The following is an 18897-nucleotide window of genomic DNA, read 5'->3' on the forward strand; positions in this document are numbered from 1 at the left end:
CAGGTTAAACATATGCTACTGATGCTAATGTGTGTGCTGCACGGCCCAATAAGGTCCCATTTACATTTACGTGACTGGTGTCCCAAAAGAAGGGAACACAAACCTTTCCCAAGCTCTTGTTCCATGATCATCGGTGGTGGAGTGGGTTTTATTTTATTTTCTGTGTTCACACTAATTAAAATACTAATTGTATTACTTTTTAATCCCTTCTCCCCCACTACTCCTCATATTCATTTTATTTCCAGTTAGATTATAAGGAAACACTAAATTGATAGTGCTATTATTGTAGCAACTGCTGAAGGGCACATAGACCACAAATGCTTTTGAAAGTTTAATTTCCAATGCTAATATTAATATTAGGCCTGTGACAACTGACTCATACTGGGGAAACATTCAGCAAACTCCTTTTACTGACATTAAGGAGAGCAGCTAATATTTAATGAAACTCTGGCTATAGAGGCCAGAGTTTCATTAGAAGCTGTATCTTGCTTTTTTTTTCTGCACCCAGCAGGATAAACAGTAAAGGCTGAAAATCCTTTGATCCGTCTGTATGTTCTCATTAAATATAGTCAGCTAAATGTCCTTGTAGCGATGTGCTTTGTTACTTGTTGTACTCTGTGTTGTACCCTCTAGGTTTCTGTAATGTATGGGGACTGTTAGGAATCGTTCTAGAGGCCGACATAAAAAAGCTTCAGTCTTTGTTAGTCTCAGTGACATAGTCATTTCTGCTCATGTAAAACAACAACGAGTTCTGACCTTTGTGTGTGTGTCTGTGTGTATTCGTGTTTTTATCACAGGTGCGGACAGTTCGGACAGATGAGGCACGTGGTCTGTTGTGGCTGATGGAGGAGGAGGCACTGCAGCCGGGGGGGTCAGAGGAAACACTGTTGGGACGTCTCTTCAGCTACTATGGACCTGCTGAGGGCGAGAGCAAAGGCAAGGAGACAACACGCTGACACACACACACACACACACACACATACACACACACACACACACAGCTAATACAAAGCATTGCGAGCGTTCTCATGGTCTTTACAGAAACTGGCAGAAAATTACAATCTTCTAACTAAAAAGACCTAATATGAATATTTAATCCGAATATAATGCATGTTATATTAATATTAATGATGTTGACAACTTTCATCTTTGTTGTTGTAGCATGAAATTTGCAATTTCTGATGGTTTGTGAGAACAGAATCATTCTTCATTCGACACTCTCTATACGCTCAATATTTACCAACTGTTAGAAGTTTCATTTTAGATAAAGATATTTTTCCACGTGTTGTTGTACATCTTTGAGACTTGTATCAATACACTGTATTGTAACATGGAGAATATGCTCCTCATACCAACACAATGCACTATATAACACGATGACCAGTATTACTGTAATTGTGTGATAGAAATCCTCTCTGTGTACATTGTTGGCAACCTGGAGAACTCTTGCCAAGGTGGCAGCTTCTAAAAAGACACCAGGAAAGAAAAGAGGTTGTCTCTGTGATCTCTTTGATACTCCACCAGATCATATTTGAGGAAGACCACTGCATAATAATGAGAATACAATACCAGGGATCTAAACATTGCACAGAAAAATTGCATGGACAGACTAATGGAGTCCATAAGAACTAGGTTAGGAGACCCTTCATGCAGACTGTATACTTTTGTCCTCTCTCTGTATGTGTGTGTACAACGAGCCAGCGGATCTCACAGTGCCTCCTACGTTTACATCAGGTCAAACTTTCCTCTTGAAGAGTGAAAAGGAAAAGCATTTCCTGCTTGGTCACAGTCATGGGACCGACTGGGTGGAGTACGACGTCTTTGGGTGGCTGAACTACGCCAAGCAGAATCCTGCCTCTTCCAACGCTACGAGCCTCCTGCAGGACTCCCAGAAGTAAGAACCGCACATGCAGGAGGAGTCTGATCTTTGGGGACATGGACATTAAATATTACTGTAGTGGATTATTACAGAGCTTCACACTGAGGGATTGTATCTCTTGCAGGAAGATCATCAGCTCACTGTTCATGACCCGAGCGGCTGGAGCCACCGTTTTGTCTGGTTCCATTGCAGGTCTTGAAGGTGTTTCCCAGCTGTCCTTGCGACGGGCCACCAGCATGAGAAAGACCTTCACCACCGGGGTCGCTGCTATCAAGAAGAAGTCCTTGTGCATCCAGATAAAGCTTCAAGTGGTGAGAGGAGAGGATGGAGCCAATCAGCCAGTCAAGCGTCTCTTTTAGAAGTTTGTCCACTATTACCTCAGCAGGGAGCTGGACGTGTGACTATACCAGCTGGTCGATCTTTAATTAGAAAATTAAGACATCAAACTATTGAAGCTCCATTAGTAACACTGTTAACATTAACACAGCTGAGTCCCTGTGATGTACTAGTACTGCCACGCCCACCGAGAATCAACGCTGCTCAGTTTATTGGATGCCACCAGTTTAACTGTAGAAGCTGGACAGATGGAATATATAAAGACTCATAGCTGTAGATTTTTGAATCTGTTTAACAGTCACAAATGGCTTGATGCAGCTTTAAATGAAATGGATGGGATGAAGGCCAGTGTTCGGGCTGCAGCCTGAGATAAATCTGAAAATGATATTAGCCTGGTGTTAGTGTGCTATGAGAACAGCTCTGCAGCTATTGAACTTCCAAGCACATTGCTTGACTGGAATATTGATAGGAAATAATTCTGCAAAACCCCAGATTACATTTTTTAAATCCAGTGTCATGCCATTAACAAATTCTGCATATCATCACGTTTACATCATGTTTATGGCAAATGAATTTTGGTGAAATATGGAACGGTTATGGCTGTAAACTGTGAAGTGTGAAATTCAGAGGGATACTGAGCTCTGTGCTCCTAAAGCTGGTTCTTAAAGATAAAGTAGCAATAACCAGGAGAGGGGAAAGGGCTAAACAAAACTATAATATCCCATAGTCCAACATAAACATATGGACCGTTAGTTTTTAATCTAAAATGTGTGATTCTCAACAAAAGTCAGGAAATGAAAGCCTTATAAGGAAATGTGCCTTATATGGAACTAACATTAAACTTATACAGTATAAAGAAACACACATAATAAAATAAAAATGTATCATCTGTCTTCCAGCATTTGTCATAAAGTTGTTAAGTGCTTGAGAAACATGATTGTACAGAATAAGTAGATTTAACTCATGTGGATGTTAAAGGAGAAGAATTCTTTACAAACTTTCAGTCAACAGTAAAAGGAAAAGTAAAGAAGCTGATCTCCTGATTATATACGTCATTACATTGGCCTGTTCTAACTAGTCTCTCTTGACTCTTCTCTGTCTTCTCCAGGACGCTCTCCTTGACATGGTGCGCAGGTCCAGGATTCACTTTGTTCACTGCCTCTTACCCAAAGCAGATGCCCTGAAGGCTCTGAGTGGATCCCTGTACAAAGGAGGGGAATGTGAGGCTCAGGGGGAGAGCGGAGATCCTGGTTTAATGCAGCTAGATGTAGCTTTGCTCCGTGCTCAGCTGCGTGGCTCCAAGCTGCTCGATTCTCTCCGGATCTACAGGCAAGGTGAGGGAGCATCTTCAATAACAACCAAGGACAGGTTTAGAAATACACACTTCCTTGTCCATAACCCCAACCCATCAGTGTGTAGAAATATTTGCAGGATGTAATGTTGTTATCCAATGCTGACCTTCACAGGTTACCCTGATCACATGGTGTTTTCTGAGTTTCGGCGGCGCTTCGATGTGCTGGCGCCGCACCTCACCAAGAAGCACGGGAGGAATTACATAGTGAAGGACGAGAGGAGAGTAAGTCAATCAGTGAAATGTACTGCTCTGCCAGTTGCCCAGCACAGTGAAGATTAATGTTGTGAAGAGGCAGCTTCATTACGTCTGCCCCTGATTTGTCAGCAGCCAACTGACAGAGAAATAAACCTGCATTTGTCAGAGCTATTGTAATGATCTAATCAACTTAACCTCATCAGTATCATGCCAGTGAAAGAGGCAGATCAGCTTCACTGCATTCAGAGCTAAAGAATAACATTCAGATAGATGTACTCTCCATCCTTTGTCATCTGGGCATTGGAAACTCGTTTCCCCTGAGGCTTTGACAGTCGCTTCAGCTCTTTAGTGCTTTTGTTTTAAATTCAGGAATAATGATTGTGAAAAAGCTTTAGAGGAAACCTGGTGTGAGTTTTAGTCTAAGAAGTCAACCATCAGTGAGGGTGTGCTCTGCACTGGTCCTCTGCAAGAGCTGAAGTGCAGTGGAGGGAAAAATAAAAATAAAAGTTTGTTTCTAGAGAGAAAATGAGAGAAAGAGTGAAAGAATGGTTTTAAGGGGGAGAAAAGCTCTTTTCCCCTGTGTCAGTGTATTGGGGCTGAGTTTCTGTGGAAACACTGGCAAACAAAAGCCCCTTAGTGCTCATGGCAAACCTTTCCTGCTGTAATCTAGATGTGGTGTTTCAGGCTGGGGGCTCAAGTGGAGAGAAGAGGCTAAGACAATAATACACCTACAGTATACCCAGGCTGATAGATAGGAGTGGCTCCCCGCTGGCCGATGGTGCTCCTCTGCGTAGACTATGTATGTTCAAAGCTGCAAACGCGGCAAGACCACAAGGGGATCATGAGGAATAAGCCAGAAGCAGGTGGATTGTGTGGGACAAGTTGTAATTGGTTTGTTGTTGGGGTTGGGAGGTTCTGGAGAACCAAACTTTTCCTGTGTTTCCTTTGTTACTTTCTGACGTCAGTCAGGAAAACTGCACTGTATCATTAGTTCAGGATGGTGACTTGGGACTACTGAACTGAAGTGAGGACTACTGAACTGTTGCTGTGTTGGTTTAAGTTCCCACTGGATGCAGCAGTTGAAGGAAAGTGTGTGTGTGTGTGTGTGTGTGTGTGTGTGTGTGTGTGTGTGTGTGTGTGTGTGTGTGTGTGTATATGTGTGTGCCTCTGCCCAGGCTGTGGAGGAGCTACTGGAGTCCTTGGACCTGGAGAAGAGCAGCTACCACATGGGTCTGAGCAGAGTGAGTAATGGCATCACATCTCAAATCAATACACAGCTTTAAAATGATTGTACAAACCTTTGTGTGTGGTTTGTGTGACTCGCTGCCAGTTTCCCTTCTCTTAAAGCTGGAAACACAAAGCTGCAGTTCACAGCTCCTTCTCTTCTTCTATGTTTTTGAAGGACACTGGCTGTCTGGGGGAGTGTGTCTTTCAGTACACTTGTTCTTCCTTGACGTTTGTTTGCCTTCCCTCTTTTTGGAGAGTTGCCAAGGCTTTTAGCCAATGGCTACCTGAGAGGCATGTCTCTGCTCTGCCCGACTATGTGACCATAATTCCCTCTTTCTTTTCAGGTCATTAGAGCAAATTCTCACAACTGATGGCTCTCTTTGTTTTTCACCACGACCATTGTAAAGTAATCACAGTAAACACTGGCTGGCACACTGAGGTCTAATCCTATCAGCTGGAAAAGTGGCCATCAGCCAAGAAGGAAATCAAAGGAAACAATAATGTAGAAAACAGTGGGACTCATGCTCCAGATATGTGCAGTGTAGAACACATGACACAAGAATGATTTGGAGGCAGCTTCCCATGGTGCCGCACTTTGGAGTGTGAACTGGGCTCAGAAGTAGACAAGCGCATTTGGCCATCACAAAGCATTCCACTGGTGTCTTAGCAACCTGTCCCACTTGCATGCCAATTACACCAGGCCCAAATAAGCTTACAGCAGTGGATTCAAAGCTCTTAACAGATCAAATCTGCCATTAGTGATTGCCACATATAAAAAAAGCATAGTTATATACAGTACGTTTTAGAAAGTACCACATACATTTGATGATGCCGATGAAAAAACAGCTTCAGCTGAAGACCTGCTAAGCAATTTGAAAAGCAATTTTCATTGATGCCAGTGAATGCATCACTCCTCCTACTGGTGTGCAGATTTCCTACTAAAGCTGTTTGATCATTTCCAGCTCGTGCTTTGTTAACAGGTCACATATAGATTTGGTAATTCATAAAGCAATGGGACTTGTGCAGAGAGACCTTGGTTGGAGACAGTTTTTCTGTCATCATCCATCCATTTTAATAGTTCACTGCCATCATATCTAGAATGCATTCACAGTATAATCCCTCTGAGGTGTAGACAGGCAGTGACGTGATCTGCTTCCTGTTGGCTGTTTACCTGTGTTTTACCTTTGGCCCAGATTAGAAACAGACAAGGCTGATTGTCCGAGATAATAACTTAATCACAGCTTTCACACTTAGATAAGACTCACTTGTCCATGGATTACACTGTTTCTTATTGATTTACTGCTTCACTGCACTTATTTACTTTTTAACTCCTGTTTTTATTTTGCTGCTGTGCTCCACACAGAGCAGGACCTCTAAATCTAATTTCCCCATGGCTGAAACAAGCATTACATGATCTCTCAATCATTTTTCATTCTTTACAAATAATTAAATTTGATCTGGTGTGTGTGTGTGTGTGTGTGTGTGTGTGTGTGTGTGTGTGTGTGTGTGTGTGTGTGTGTGTGTGTGTTGTGCTCCAGTTGTTTTTCAGAGCTGGCACTTTGGCTAAGCTGGAGGAACAGAGGGATGAGCAGACCAAGCGTAATCTCACCCTGTTCCAAGCTGCCTGTAGAGGCTACCTGGCACGGCAGGCCTTCAAGAAAAGAAAGGTAGGACGTCACGCTGAGATGAAAGGCTCTGTCCAACGTTGGTCCAAGCTGAAAACACAGAGGATATATTTACAGTATCTTTTTCTGTCATAAATTTTACCCCAAATTATCATTTTTGAATGAGAAAAAAATGAAATGGGTAAATTTTGATACGTCGCATAACACAAATTATAAATGCAAAACTAAATGTTGTGCTTGCAGAGGCTCACAAACTATCAAGGTCCATTTTACTGCTATGCCGTTTTTTTTTTTTTATAAAGTAGAATATGAGCTCCAGAGGGCTTGTTGCCTCGGAGTCCACCAGGAGTTGAGAGTTCCTTGTTCACAGCTAATTTTAGTGCCTGTTTGCTCTGCTCTTGGGGCAGATCTAACCAGCTCTGCTGTAAATCTTCAGCTAATTACAAATGTGTTCTCTAAATCTCTCGCCCCTTCCCCCATTGTCCTGTACCGTAATCCATCCAACCGGCTTTCCCATGGGAATATTTGATAATGACACGTCCGCTCCTTTTGCTTTTTATCAAACCACTCCCCTTAAATGCAGCAGTATCAAACATGCTGCTCCAACCGTCGTTCATTTTCCTCCCAGTGTGTGATGGGTCCATCTCTCTGGACCTCACACATGTCCTCTTGTGATGTATGGACCCTGCAGTCGTCCTCCCGCTCTGTGATTACTGTTTACTGTAAATGAATGTGCCCCCTCAGTTGGGCAGTGATGAACCAGCAGAAACAGAATCAGCGTTACTGGTCTCCATCTACTGCGACATACTGTTAGTGTAGAGATCTTGTTCACTTGTATAATGCCAGTAAAACAACTAGAAAATTCCAGGGAAATTTTGAGTGCCACGGGGGCTACTGCCGGGATGAGTACATGATTTATTTCCAGTGTTCAAAAGTGACCCTGATCATATTCTGGTTTTGAGAAATGTCTTGATATAAAAGACTCTGATATAAAACAATGTCACATCCCTCCATCATGTATTATGTGGGAAATATCTCATATTCTGTGTTGTTTTTTAATAAAACAAGAGGCAACATGTCTTCAAACTGGCATTTAAAGGGTTAAAATCCTGAAAACTAATAAACATTTGGTAGGTTTGAGCAGAACTGAAGTGGTTTAAGAGATGTATGCAAAAAAAAGCAGAAAAAATATTGATATATGATGATTTTATAGCATTTTCTTTGTGTGTCCTTTTTTGGACGCGAGGAACCCCAGAGGGTACAAAATGTGTTACCAGTGTATAATAGACCTGTAACAGTAACTGACATTAGATTTTAAAAATATGTCAAAAAAGACACTTTCTTGCAGAAATCCATACCTTCAGCTGTAACACAGCCAAAATGATCAGCAAATCAAAAAAGAAAAGTGAAGAAAATGTCCAAAAAAGGACAGAGGGACCCCTGAGGGTTAATAAATCCCATGAACCGCTATTTAAATTACCACTATTATGTTTTTTTCGGTGCTAAATTTAACATTACTGGGGAGGAGAGCAACGCGACTAGAAGTGACAGCGAGAGAGGGCTAGTAGCTTCTCCTCTCCTCTGTCTCAGCGGAGACCGTCACAACTTCATTCACTCATTTAACAAAACAAAAAGAAAAGCAACAAAGGAAGCAGTAAATGGACTTACATATTTAAGACCTAACTAAATGTAATTTAAGACCTAACATGCGGCTAATGTAAAGCTAGACAGACCTGTTCGAGAAGTTGGTTATCTTGGTGCTAGGCGCACGCACGCACGACACACAGGTCAGGAGCTGCCGTTCCATGGCAATGTGAAAATCTGCCCAGAATTTGGCTTCACATGGCTTAAAACAATTGCAAGTTATGAGAAAACCGTTACTTCTTTTCAAAAACCGAAAACACCGTGACAGACACTGAAGCCAGAAGTTTCTTACAGGTCTCTATTTTATTCAGATATTCCTTAAAATGAGTGAGTAAGCTCAGTGCGAAGACAGAGTGAGATTCTTTGAAAAAAAAAGACGATTACAATTAGGTGTCAATGAGAGTGAGACAGGTATTGCTGCCGGACTCGGCACCCCCGTTTAAATTTTGTGCAGACCCTGCCCGTCAAAGTTACATTTTATGAATCCCAACAACTATGTCTACATTTTCAGAAAGAATTATTTGTCTCCTTTTTACGGTTTGGCCGTAAGCTCGAGTTAAAAATAAAAATAAAGGTTATTTTTTACTGCTTCACGCACTCTAGCCAACTGACGCTGTCACTCTAACTTTGAAGAAAAAGTGATTTCCACTCCTCCTTTGAGTGCTCATAGTTTGAAAAGTTTACATGTTATGTAAAAACAGTTGCTTTGGAGAGAGCAGAAGTTTTCCTCCGTTTTATAGTTTGACAACATTTCTACGTCCAGGTATGAGAGAGCTGGGTGACTCAAAAAAAAGGTGAAATTTTGATAGAAAAAAGGTGAAATTTTGTGGGTTTTTTAAAGAAAATTCCAATGCATTCCTAATGCATTATTTATTCCCAGTATTTTGGAATAAACTATGGAAAAATTTGGAAATTTTAACACCAAAAAGTCATAGCACTCTTTCGGGATCAAGACGCACGTTTTGATGTATATATTACCGGGGTTTTCTCAAAGCTGCGGGACAAGTTACGCGCCAAAATTTGGCGGAAGAATAATAATAAGCCCGAAGGAATATTAAGAGATGCCTTGGGGATCCTCTCAGCTATTCTAGCTGTAGAGGAGTGCCTCGGAGCTGAGCACCCGTGGCACTGATTATGTTTTCATCTGCCGTAGTAAAGGACATTAGTTGAAGAGGAGAAGAGAGTGTGTGCATTTTTGTATTATATAAATATATATTTATTTATTAAGGTCAAAGGTCATACATTATTCCTACAATGAAGCGGGCTAGGAGCCTGATGCTTCATATCATCTGCTAGAAACTTGAAGAGAATCAACAGCGAGGCACCATTCAGAATTGCTAGGCAACTGTGCAGTTACAAAATCCATTAGCAAGAGGCAGTCTTCTGCACATGGACCTGTAATGAAAAGACAAAACTTTATTTTTATCTCATAGTTTTATTGTGCTCAAGCTCAATTTAGTTTGGCAAGGCGTGACATGCAGTTATGAGGGCGACCACTGACTATCAGTTGTTAGCTGCAGGATGTTGTAGTGTAAAGGAGCTATAGCTAATGTTAGCAATAACAGCTGTTGTGAGTTCAGCATCAAACTTCATTCCTTCACTTGCTAACAGCTGTCTCCAGAGATGGAAACAAACACTAATGTCAACTTTTGTTTTGCTTTTTGTCTTTGAAGTTAGCATGCTAACCTGCTAGCCTTGGCCCAGCTGGCCTGTCTCTTCACGTTCCAACAATGAGTCACTGTAGTCTGCCCTTGAGAAGTAGCGCTGCTCTGAGGGTGTATTATAACCTCTTGGCAAGTGACCATCACCGCCACTCGCTCCCAGCAAGAAGATGCGTTTGGCGGCAGAGAGAACTAACATACTGCCCCTTTAAACTGTGTACATGTCAATGCAAATTACTGTCATAGCACTTTCAAACCCAGTTTCTCTCAAAAATCTGTCATTTTAATTCCATTCAATTCACTGAACTTTATTCATCCCCAGTGGGATAATTAAAAAATGACAGGCAGCAGAGCACACACACATGCACACACACTCACATATCTCTATAAAACACATAGAATGAATCTCAAATTTTGAGGACCGATTATTTTTACTTTAAATGAATACTTAAACTTTTTCGAAACATGAGAAAAAATGAGAGAATGAATGACTGAGAGCGACTGAAGAGAAATCAGAAGTAAGGCGCTGAAGCCGATTTGCTTCCCCTTTCTTTCTCCTTTTGTCACATGCTGCTGCAACACAGTTTGCTAGATTTATTGCTATCCAGCTGGTATATGTATGGAACAGACTTCACACTGAATCTCATTCTGTTTATATTATTACTGATTCAGCCAGTCAACACCAGAGTTGTAGAACAGAAGCTGGGCTGTGGTGGATTATTGAGTAATTTCCATCTCCCCTTCTCTCCACAGACAAGATTTACAGAGTGTTGAGACAGAGAGTCACACAAGTTCCTTTGATTGATATTTCCTGGCATGTTAACCTTGTGAAGCTGTGCCAAGCCCATGTGACACTAGATGACAAAAGCACATTTTTTCTTGTTTTTTTCCCCTCCTCTTTCAACTGTCTCCTCAAGGGGACAACCTGACATTTTAAAAGTCTGTTATTTTGCCTCAGCAGGCTCTTGCTGCACTGGGAGTTTTGTCCTTCAGGTCTCCTACAAATGTTTTCTTTCCCTTTTTTTCAGTTATTTGCATTAAAATCAGTGTAAAGCAGCAAGAATATGCTAGCTTCAGTCTGGTAATACTATAGCTATTGATTTGAAACCTTACCCTTCATTGCAACACTCTGAATGTTAACATTTACCTTTTCATTTGAAACATGCAATCCTACGTTTGATATCAAAGAAACATGAATACTAATACTATACATAATATTTCTCTGTATAATGTGAAGCAGTTTTTTAAGTCCATGCTAATGCAGACAGCTAAGATTAAAGCTCTTGGAAACATATTTGTGTTTCAGGATTGAAGAGTCATTTGATAGTGTAATGATATAAGGCAGACATGTCAAACATTATGTTGCTGATGGTTCAGCTGCTGTCCTTTAGCAAGGCATGATTCCATGCTGAAGAAATCCCCAGAAACTGAGGTGTGGGATCAAAGTGACATCAGACGGTGATACAGTCGTATACTGCAGCACTCAGGTGTCTTAGTGTCAGCAGACGTATGAACCTACACATACTGTACATTAAATAACTGTGTATGTAGAATATGAAGAAGAGCATTGGAACTGTGTTTTTGTCTTAATCTTGGCTCACAATCCTAATTCCCATCATGCTGTTTTACAGTTGTCACACCCTCTTAATGTGATATGAATACCAAAATGTTTAGCCACGGTGCTTGTGTAGTATAATCTTTTTTTTTGTTTCCTATTCATTTTAGACTAAATATGACAAGTGAGACCTGTTTAAATCTTCTGTCACAGATTTGCTGCATTTCGGTCCATGTTAAGGTTTTCACTGTGTGACAAATGCTAATTGGTCATAGAGCGTACCTTCAGGGCAAAATGTACCTGATTCTGAGAATTGTGTTGCTCTAATTGGGTTTACCCATAATCTGCTGCTTCTAGAGAGCCTCATGCATAAGCAGCATGGAAATCGTGTAATACTTGGAATTAGCTGCCAACATATTTGATTTAATTAATCAAAAATTAGCTTCCAGCCTTGGAACGCACTCTGCAGCAAGTCTCCAGAGGAGGCTGGCAGGTCCTGGGATAGCTGTTCACCCATATACAGGCAATATAACACAAGACTGAGGGATGCAGTGTTTTTCAAATGTCATTCATCAGTGGTGAGCATGATGTGGTAACAGGAGAGGAGTTCTGTGAAGCATTTATTCCATTAAGTAATTAAGATTTTCCAAATTTTATAGCATTGGTCCATGGACGTCTGGACACACGGGGGTGTCTGCAGTCAAACTCGTTTCTATATTCTGCATTTAGATAGATAGATAGATAGATAGATAGATAGATAGATAGATAGATAGATAGATAGATAGATAGATACTTTATTTATCCCCGAGGGGAAATTCAAAATTTAAAGCCACAGACTGAAGTTATTGTTATCTGTGTTCATTATGAAGCATTTATTTGTTTTAGAAAATTGAGTTGCAAATTCAGTTACTACTAACTACATCAACTTTGTACCGTATCTGTGTAGCTGTGTGTGCACACCACAACAAACACCTACATTCATCCACGTGTTCCTCTTTGCTGACTGTTCTCTGTGTGTTTAGATTCAGGATCTCGCCATCCGTTGCATCCAGAAAAACATCCAGAAGAACCGCGGTGTGAAAGACTGGCCATGGTGGAAGCTGTTCACCACAGTCCAGCCCCTCATTAAGGTCCAGCTCACCGAGGATCAGATGCGAGGGAAAGATGTGAGTAGCCCTCTCTGTCTGATACACCCCAACTTATAGATTCCTCTGAGCTTGACAGCCTCTAATCCGCTGTCAAAATGCACCACCTGCCTTGGCAGCAATGCAGCTCCTGTTATGAACCTTTGATATTTCTTGTAGTACCTAATATTTTAGTTAAACTGTGACATAACTTGTAACCTGTGCACTGTGTTCTGTGCTCCAGGAGGAGATACAGCTGCAGAAGTCGAAGCTCGAGAGGGTGGAGAAAGAACGAAACGAGCTGAGACTGAACACGGATCGATTGGAGAGCAGGGTGGGTCCCTTCACCTTTGGGAATGCATGCTGGGAGGATGGTGTTTGAGTAACACAGTTTAAATTTCTTTCACTTCAAGATTTGATCAGTTACTTGTAGTGGAGCCACAGCGAGTACATAGTAGTTTTTCTTTACGCTGTGTGTGTCTCTGTGTTTCTGTTTGTGTCCAGATCTCAGACTTATTGGCAGAGCTGGCTGACGAGAGAAGCACCAGTGAGTCAGCATCCCAGTTACTGGAGACGGAGACTTCAGAGAGACTGCACCTGGAGAAGGACATGAAGGATTTACAGGCACACAAACACTAACATACATATATATATATATATATATATAAACACACTGGAACAATATAATATTTCAAAGATTCCAATTTAAACGTAACTGATTCTGTGACTGACTCTATGACTGAATCTGTGACTGAATCTGTGACTTCCAGGCTAAGTTTGACGCCATGAAGAAACAATTAGAATCACAGGAGATGGAGGTGATGGAGGCTCGACTCATGAAAACATCGGAGCTCAATGGGGAGATGGACGACGACGATGATGATGCTGGTTAGTTATCGTTTGTGATGCCACAGCTGCCATAGAGTCTCATCCATCCATGTATTGAATCCTATTCCCAAGATTTGAAGAGAAACTAAAGACGACACTGGCGATGTGACTTCCGGTGACTTTTCGGGGTCATCAGCATTTTCAAACATTCGCTTTAAATTCCTTAATTAATTGTAGCTTATGACACTTGCAGCAGCTCGTCCAGGCGTGCTCAGTGGGAATGTCAGCTCAGGTCACAAGCATCATTTACTGAAGCGCTCGCACCAGCATTATGTGCACAGTTTGAAAAAATCTCTCTTATACTAATTGTAGCTGCAGGAATGATTGTCTGTCTTTGTTGGACTGTTTCAGCAGGAGGCGTGGCACTTCAACTTGGTCACATCTTGCGTAATGCTATTAAGTATATTTTCCAAGTGTGGGATTTACCGCTAGGAGATTAAGATGTTCGCTCTCAGGCATACAACTAATGCCTGTTACTGATTGGTCTCCCCCTGCTGGGAAAGAGAGCTCCCGCAGAGAGCATATTGTCCATAAGGCTTTTTTCCTTTTCTCCTCTGTTCCCACCCCCTTCAACCCACCTCAGCAGACAAGCCATTACAGAGCATATCAGAATTCTTAGATGAATGAGAAAATAATCGTTGGGATCAGAGCCGGTGGCCCTGCAAGTTGTCATTATGCTATATATATGCTAATGAGCAGCACTGATGGAGGAGCCGCTGTTGGTATGTGAAGGAGAAATGGACAGCCTCTAAAATGATAAGGCTTGGAAATGAACCTGAATGAATGAACCTAAACCTGAATGTCTGCCTGGCCGCTGTTATAGTTCTGATAGCCTCTGACAGCTCCAGAATTAGGGTCGGCTAAGAACTGTGGAAAGTGCCACTTAGACATGTCCTTCTCTAACTACTATTGTGCTGTGCTCTGAATTCTTACCTCAGGTTTAAGCAAGATTAGAGCTGAAAAGTAAAGGCTGTTTTGTAGTTTTCCTATCGGATTCTTTGACCTCATGAGGTCGGGATTTGATGAAAGAAGTTTTATTTCCTGAAAGATTATATTATTTTGGTCCTTGAAAGTGATAACCATCGCAGCTAGAACAGTGCACTCCATAATCCGCAGCATCAATCATTTCTGAGCTTTTGAGCCTCTTCCTCTGTGCACCCTGCTAGGCCTGCAATAAAGGCAGGAGACACCCAAATGTCACACAGACTTTTTCTGAATTGTACGTCTTTCTGTTTCCTCCAGGAGGCGAGTGGAGGATAAAATACAACCGAGCCATTCGTGAAATGGACTTCACCAAAAAGAAGCTCCAGCAGGAGTTTGATGACAAGCTGGAGACAGAGCAACAGAGCAAAAGACATCTTGAGAGAAGGGCAAGAAACTTTTTTTTAATATTAAATCACTACACACTTGTAGCCTGTTAGTTGTATAGATGTAATAATGACATGCATTAAACTGTTATAAAAAATATGTGTGTTTGTGTGTGTGTGTGTGTGTGTGTGTGTGTGTGTGTGTGTGTGTGTGTGTGTGTGTGTGTGTGTGTGTGTGTGCATGCTGCAGCTGGCTGACTTGCAGACAGATAATGAGGATGTGCAGCGCTTTGTGCAGCAGCTGAAGAAGAAGTCCCAGAAACTGACGGCAGAGCTGCAGGACACCAAGCTTCACCTGGAGGGACTACAGAGCCGCAACCACGACCTGGAAAAGAAACAGAGGAAGTCAGTTTCAACTACCTCTCCTATCAGTCTGTCTGTCTGTCCGTCCGTCCTTCCGTCCGTCCATCCGTCCGTCCGTCTGTCTGTCTTGCTTTCACACACACATTACAGGGAACATATTGCTCTTTTCTCCTTGGATTGCCCAGCACAGACACTGCAGCCCACTCGGCAGAACATTAAAGTTTTCTTTAATTTGAATAGTGACTGAGATGTTCTGTAATCTGTGGAATTGCATTAGCTGAGAAAATGACTCAGACTTTAAGCACTTGAGAAGCTATCGCTGTGGCAGAATGTGATCTCTCCCCTGTGGCTAATTGAAGATGCTCTGTGGGTGAAATTATTTTCAGCTGTGCTTCAGAGAGAAAAACAGGGAATTACAACGAGCTGACAGCATGAAACACTTAGCTTTTAAGTTCACTAACCATAAGTGCTTCTGCCCCAGACAATTGAAGAAAACATTTTGCACATTATTACAACCCAATTGTAAATTGATGTCTAATGGAAGAGGATACCAGTTGAGGCTAAAATAGAGGTAGTGCTGAGCTGATGCAGGGCTCTGTATCGAGGAAGGTCTCATGATCTGAACATCTCCTGACTGAAGTTACACGTTTAGTTTGGAGGCTCAAAATCTCACAAAATCATTTCAATGTAGGAGGAGAAATGACCTGATGTCCCAGTTGTAATGCATCTCCTGCTCAGGTCACTGTGATACTCAACTGCTCAACCTAGAGAACCCCAGTCCTTTGCTGTCTCTCAGTGCATGCGTGCGTGCGTGTGTGTGTGTGTGTGTGTGTGTGTGTGTGTGTGCGCGTGCATGCGTTCCAGATTTGACCTGGAGCAGAACCAGTCTCAGGCTGAGGTACAAAGAGAAAGGAGCCAGAGGGAGAAGTTGGCTCGAGAGAAAGATATAATGACCGGTGAGATGTTTAACCTCCGGCAGCAGCTGCAGGTAAGCTACTTTACAGAACACACTCCAGACGCTCCGCTGTCCTCTTGCTGGGACTACATGTCTGGTCTCTCTGCTCTCTGTGTGACATAACTGGGCTGGTCCAGATGTGTCTTACTGTGTCTCCTCTGCCTGCAGGACAAAGACAGTGAATTGTGCACCACAAATATGAAGGTGCAGCAGCTGGAGGCCGAGCTGCAGGATCTGTCCTCCCAGGAGTCCAAGGATGAAGCCTCTCTGGCCAAGGTCAAGAAGCAGCTTCGTGACCTTGAGGCCAAGGTGAAAGACCAGGAGGAGGAGCTGGACGAACAGGCTGGAACCATCCAGATGCTGGAGCAGGTACAGGGTGCTGCAGATGTAGAAGTCCTAAAACTCCACAAAGAGCTTCCCTCCGCCCTAATATCCTTCAGAAATATTTATTTTGTTTTGAAGAAATCATTTTATAAGAATGTGTCTCATTTTGGACAAACAGTAAATATCTAATTTTGGATGTGTTGTTATATGCATGTCCACTCATCATGTCCTCAGGCAAAGCTGCGTCTTGAGATGGAGATGGAGAGACAGCGGCAAACACACTCTAAAGAGATTGAGAGTAAGGATGAAGATGTGGAGGAGATCAGGCACTCCTGCAGCAAGAAGGTAGGCACCGCTTATTCTCACTCATTTATTTGTCAAAATTTCCTCCAGGCACAACATCGCTGCCCCGAACGAACGAGTAAGTTCATTGTAGCCTGAGATTCTTTCACAGAAGGTCTTCTTTAGTTCTTGATTGGTTATTTTAAGTTTCTGTTTGTGTTTCGTGCTGTACACGAATATAAATCCTGGTTTATACACTGCAGAGACTGTGCATCACTCATTAGACAGAGAAACAGCAATCACACAATTTATTAAGACTCTTACCCAACACAGTAGATGCATGCAAAATAAGTCCAACTTAGAATACAAACAGTGCAGTTGCAATTGTATCCATGATAAATATAAAAAAATGGAATTTGATAGAATAAAGATTTTCTTTTCAAAGCGATGTTTGTGTGGCAGATCTGCTCGGGGGGGTCCCGTCCCTTTGTCTTTGATGTGTGAGAGCAGCCATGTCTAACAGGATGGTTGATGGTGTGTTATGTCTGACTTTGTTTATCACTGATCATCTGTTTGTGCATCCTGACACCGTGTGCATGTGTCCTGCAGCTGAAACAGATGGAGGTGCAGCTGGAGGAGGAGTATGAAGACAAGCAGAAAGTGTTGCGTGAGAGAAGAGAGCTGGAGTCCAGACTGCTCAACGCCCAGGACCAGGTACTTCCACAAGTCTGCCTCTTTAGTCTCTGTCAGTGCAGTTAAGTGTGCGATGGAGTGGCCGGGGCACTTCTTTTGATTGGAAAGAAACTGCTTTCGAGACTGGAGAGGTGCTGTGGGTTTTGAAGGAGGGTAGAAAAAACAGAGTGTGTCATTGACAGGTGAGCCAGAGAGACGTGGAGACAGAAAAGAGGCTGAAGAAAGACCTGAAGAGAACCAAAGTCCTTCTGGCTGATGCACAGATTATGCTGGACCACCTGAAGAGCAACGCCCCCAGCAAGAGAGAGATCGCCCAGCTCAAAAATCAAGTATGCCAGTCTGTTGTAACACTTTGAATGTCTGAATCTATGATATATTTTCTGACACAAAAAGAAACACACACTTCCTGACCTCTGCTCTCAGAGAATAAAGAAACATGCACAGGTTGATAAACCTTCTGTCTGTCCAGGACAGAGCCTTGATCTTGGCCTACTAATGTTTGCCCCTCACCCCCTACCCGCCACCTTTTCTTCCCTCCTGTTTCTCACAGCTGGAGGAGTCAGAGTTCACCTGCGCCGCAGCAGTGAAAGCTCGAAAGAGCATGGAGCTTGAAATAGAGGACTTGCATATCCAAATGGAGGACGTGGTCAAAGCCAAGATGTCGGTGAGTTTTCACGTGTTCCAATGATTCCCCGGAGTGGGCTCGAATGCCAATCAGTTCTGCACATAACACAGTGTGTTTGTGTGTGTTGCTTGTCTGTGCCATATCGGATAATGAGTATAATATCACACGTTTATAAATAATGAAATATAGTTAATATACCTTTTTATTTCACAATGTTGATAAGAGAAATTGTTTGTGTAAATGTGCCCGTGCTCTTCTGATGATGAACACATTAAACCAAAAGCAACAAACAATATTTAATTCATGGAGGGATCCTCACTCTTGGAAATGCAGCAGGCTCTAACATTAATATGCGTACATCATCAAGCCATGGTGGGATATTAAAATAATAAATGCCCTTTGGCATATGTCTGATTTTAACATTTTGCTCTAATGGATAAATAAGCTTTGTCGAATTTTTTTTTCCTCCATCTGCTCATTAATTGCTGTCTCATGAGAGCAGCGCCTGCATTTCAGACGTGTAGACTGAGGATGTTTGTGTCTCTGGGGATGACGCACGGAGTGCTGTGTGCCTGTGCTTTGCTTGTTAATTGCTGCATTTATGGCAAGGGAAGGTCTTGTAAATGTCTCAGATTAGAGAATGCATATTGAGGGCCTGAGTCTCCCCCCTTGAACACAGAGGATGAACTCTAAATAGGACATCACCAGTATGCTGCACTGGCTGCACTTTTCCCTGCCTAAATGAGCCAATTGATTATCTTCAATTGGTCTCATCCTCCAGCCAGAACCCTGTCCAGATTGTGTTTCATTGCCATTAGATGAGATTCCAGAACTGCCACGGCCCGGCCAGCTAATGACCA

General features: G+C 42.3%; 1 protein-coding gene across 1 annotated transcript in view; it reads left to right on the forward strand.

Annotated features, from left to right (window-relative positions):
* Window positions 1-18897, forward strand: part of LOC111222167 (unconventional myosin-XVIIIa-like) — a 63185-nt gene that overhangs the window by 29581 nt on the left and 14707 nt on the right. The window contains exons 14-32 of the mRNA XM_022745756.1: window positions 798-936; window positions 1735-1894; window positions 2004-2190; window positions 3324-3549; window positions 3682-3791; window positions 4940-5005; window positions 6530-6658; window positions 12499-12642; window positions 12845-12934; window positions 13105-13224; window positions 13371-13488; window positions 14731-14858; window positions 15046-15200; window positions 16023-16146; window positions 16282-16482; window positions 16672-16782; window positions 17329-17433; window positions 17595-17741; window positions 17963-18076. Of these exons, the coding sequence (XP_022601477.1) occupies window positions 798-936; window positions 1735-1894; window positions 2004-2190; window positions 3324-3549; window positions 3682-3791; window positions 4940-5005; window positions 6530-6658; window positions 12499-12642; window positions 12845-12934; window positions 13105-13224; window positions 13371-13488; window positions 14731-14858; window positions 15046-15200; window positions 16023-16146; window positions 16282-16482; window positions 16672-16782; window positions 17329-17433; window positions 17595-17741; window positions 17963-18076 (2574 nt within the window). The remainder of the gene's footprint in view (window positions 1-797; window positions 937-1734; window positions 1895-2003; window positions 2191-3323; window positions 3550-3681; window positions 3792-4939; window positions 5006-6529; window positions 6659-12498; window positions 12643-12844; window positions 12935-13104; window positions 13225-13370; window positions 13489-14730; window positions 14859-15045; window positions 15201-16022; window positions 16147-16281; window positions 16483-16671; window positions 16783-17328; window positions 17434-17594; window positions 17742-17962; window positions 18077-18897) is intronic.

The sequence above is a fragment of the Seriola dumerili genome, unplaced genomic scaffold (genome assembly GCF_002260705.1).
Source record: "Seriola dumerili isolate Sdu_G_001 unplaced genomic scaffold, Sdu_1.0 BDQW01000091.1, whole genome shotgun sequence".
Taxonomy (NCBI): Eukaryota; Metazoa; Chordata; class Actinopteri; order Carangiformes; family Carangidae; genus Seriola; species Seriola dumerili.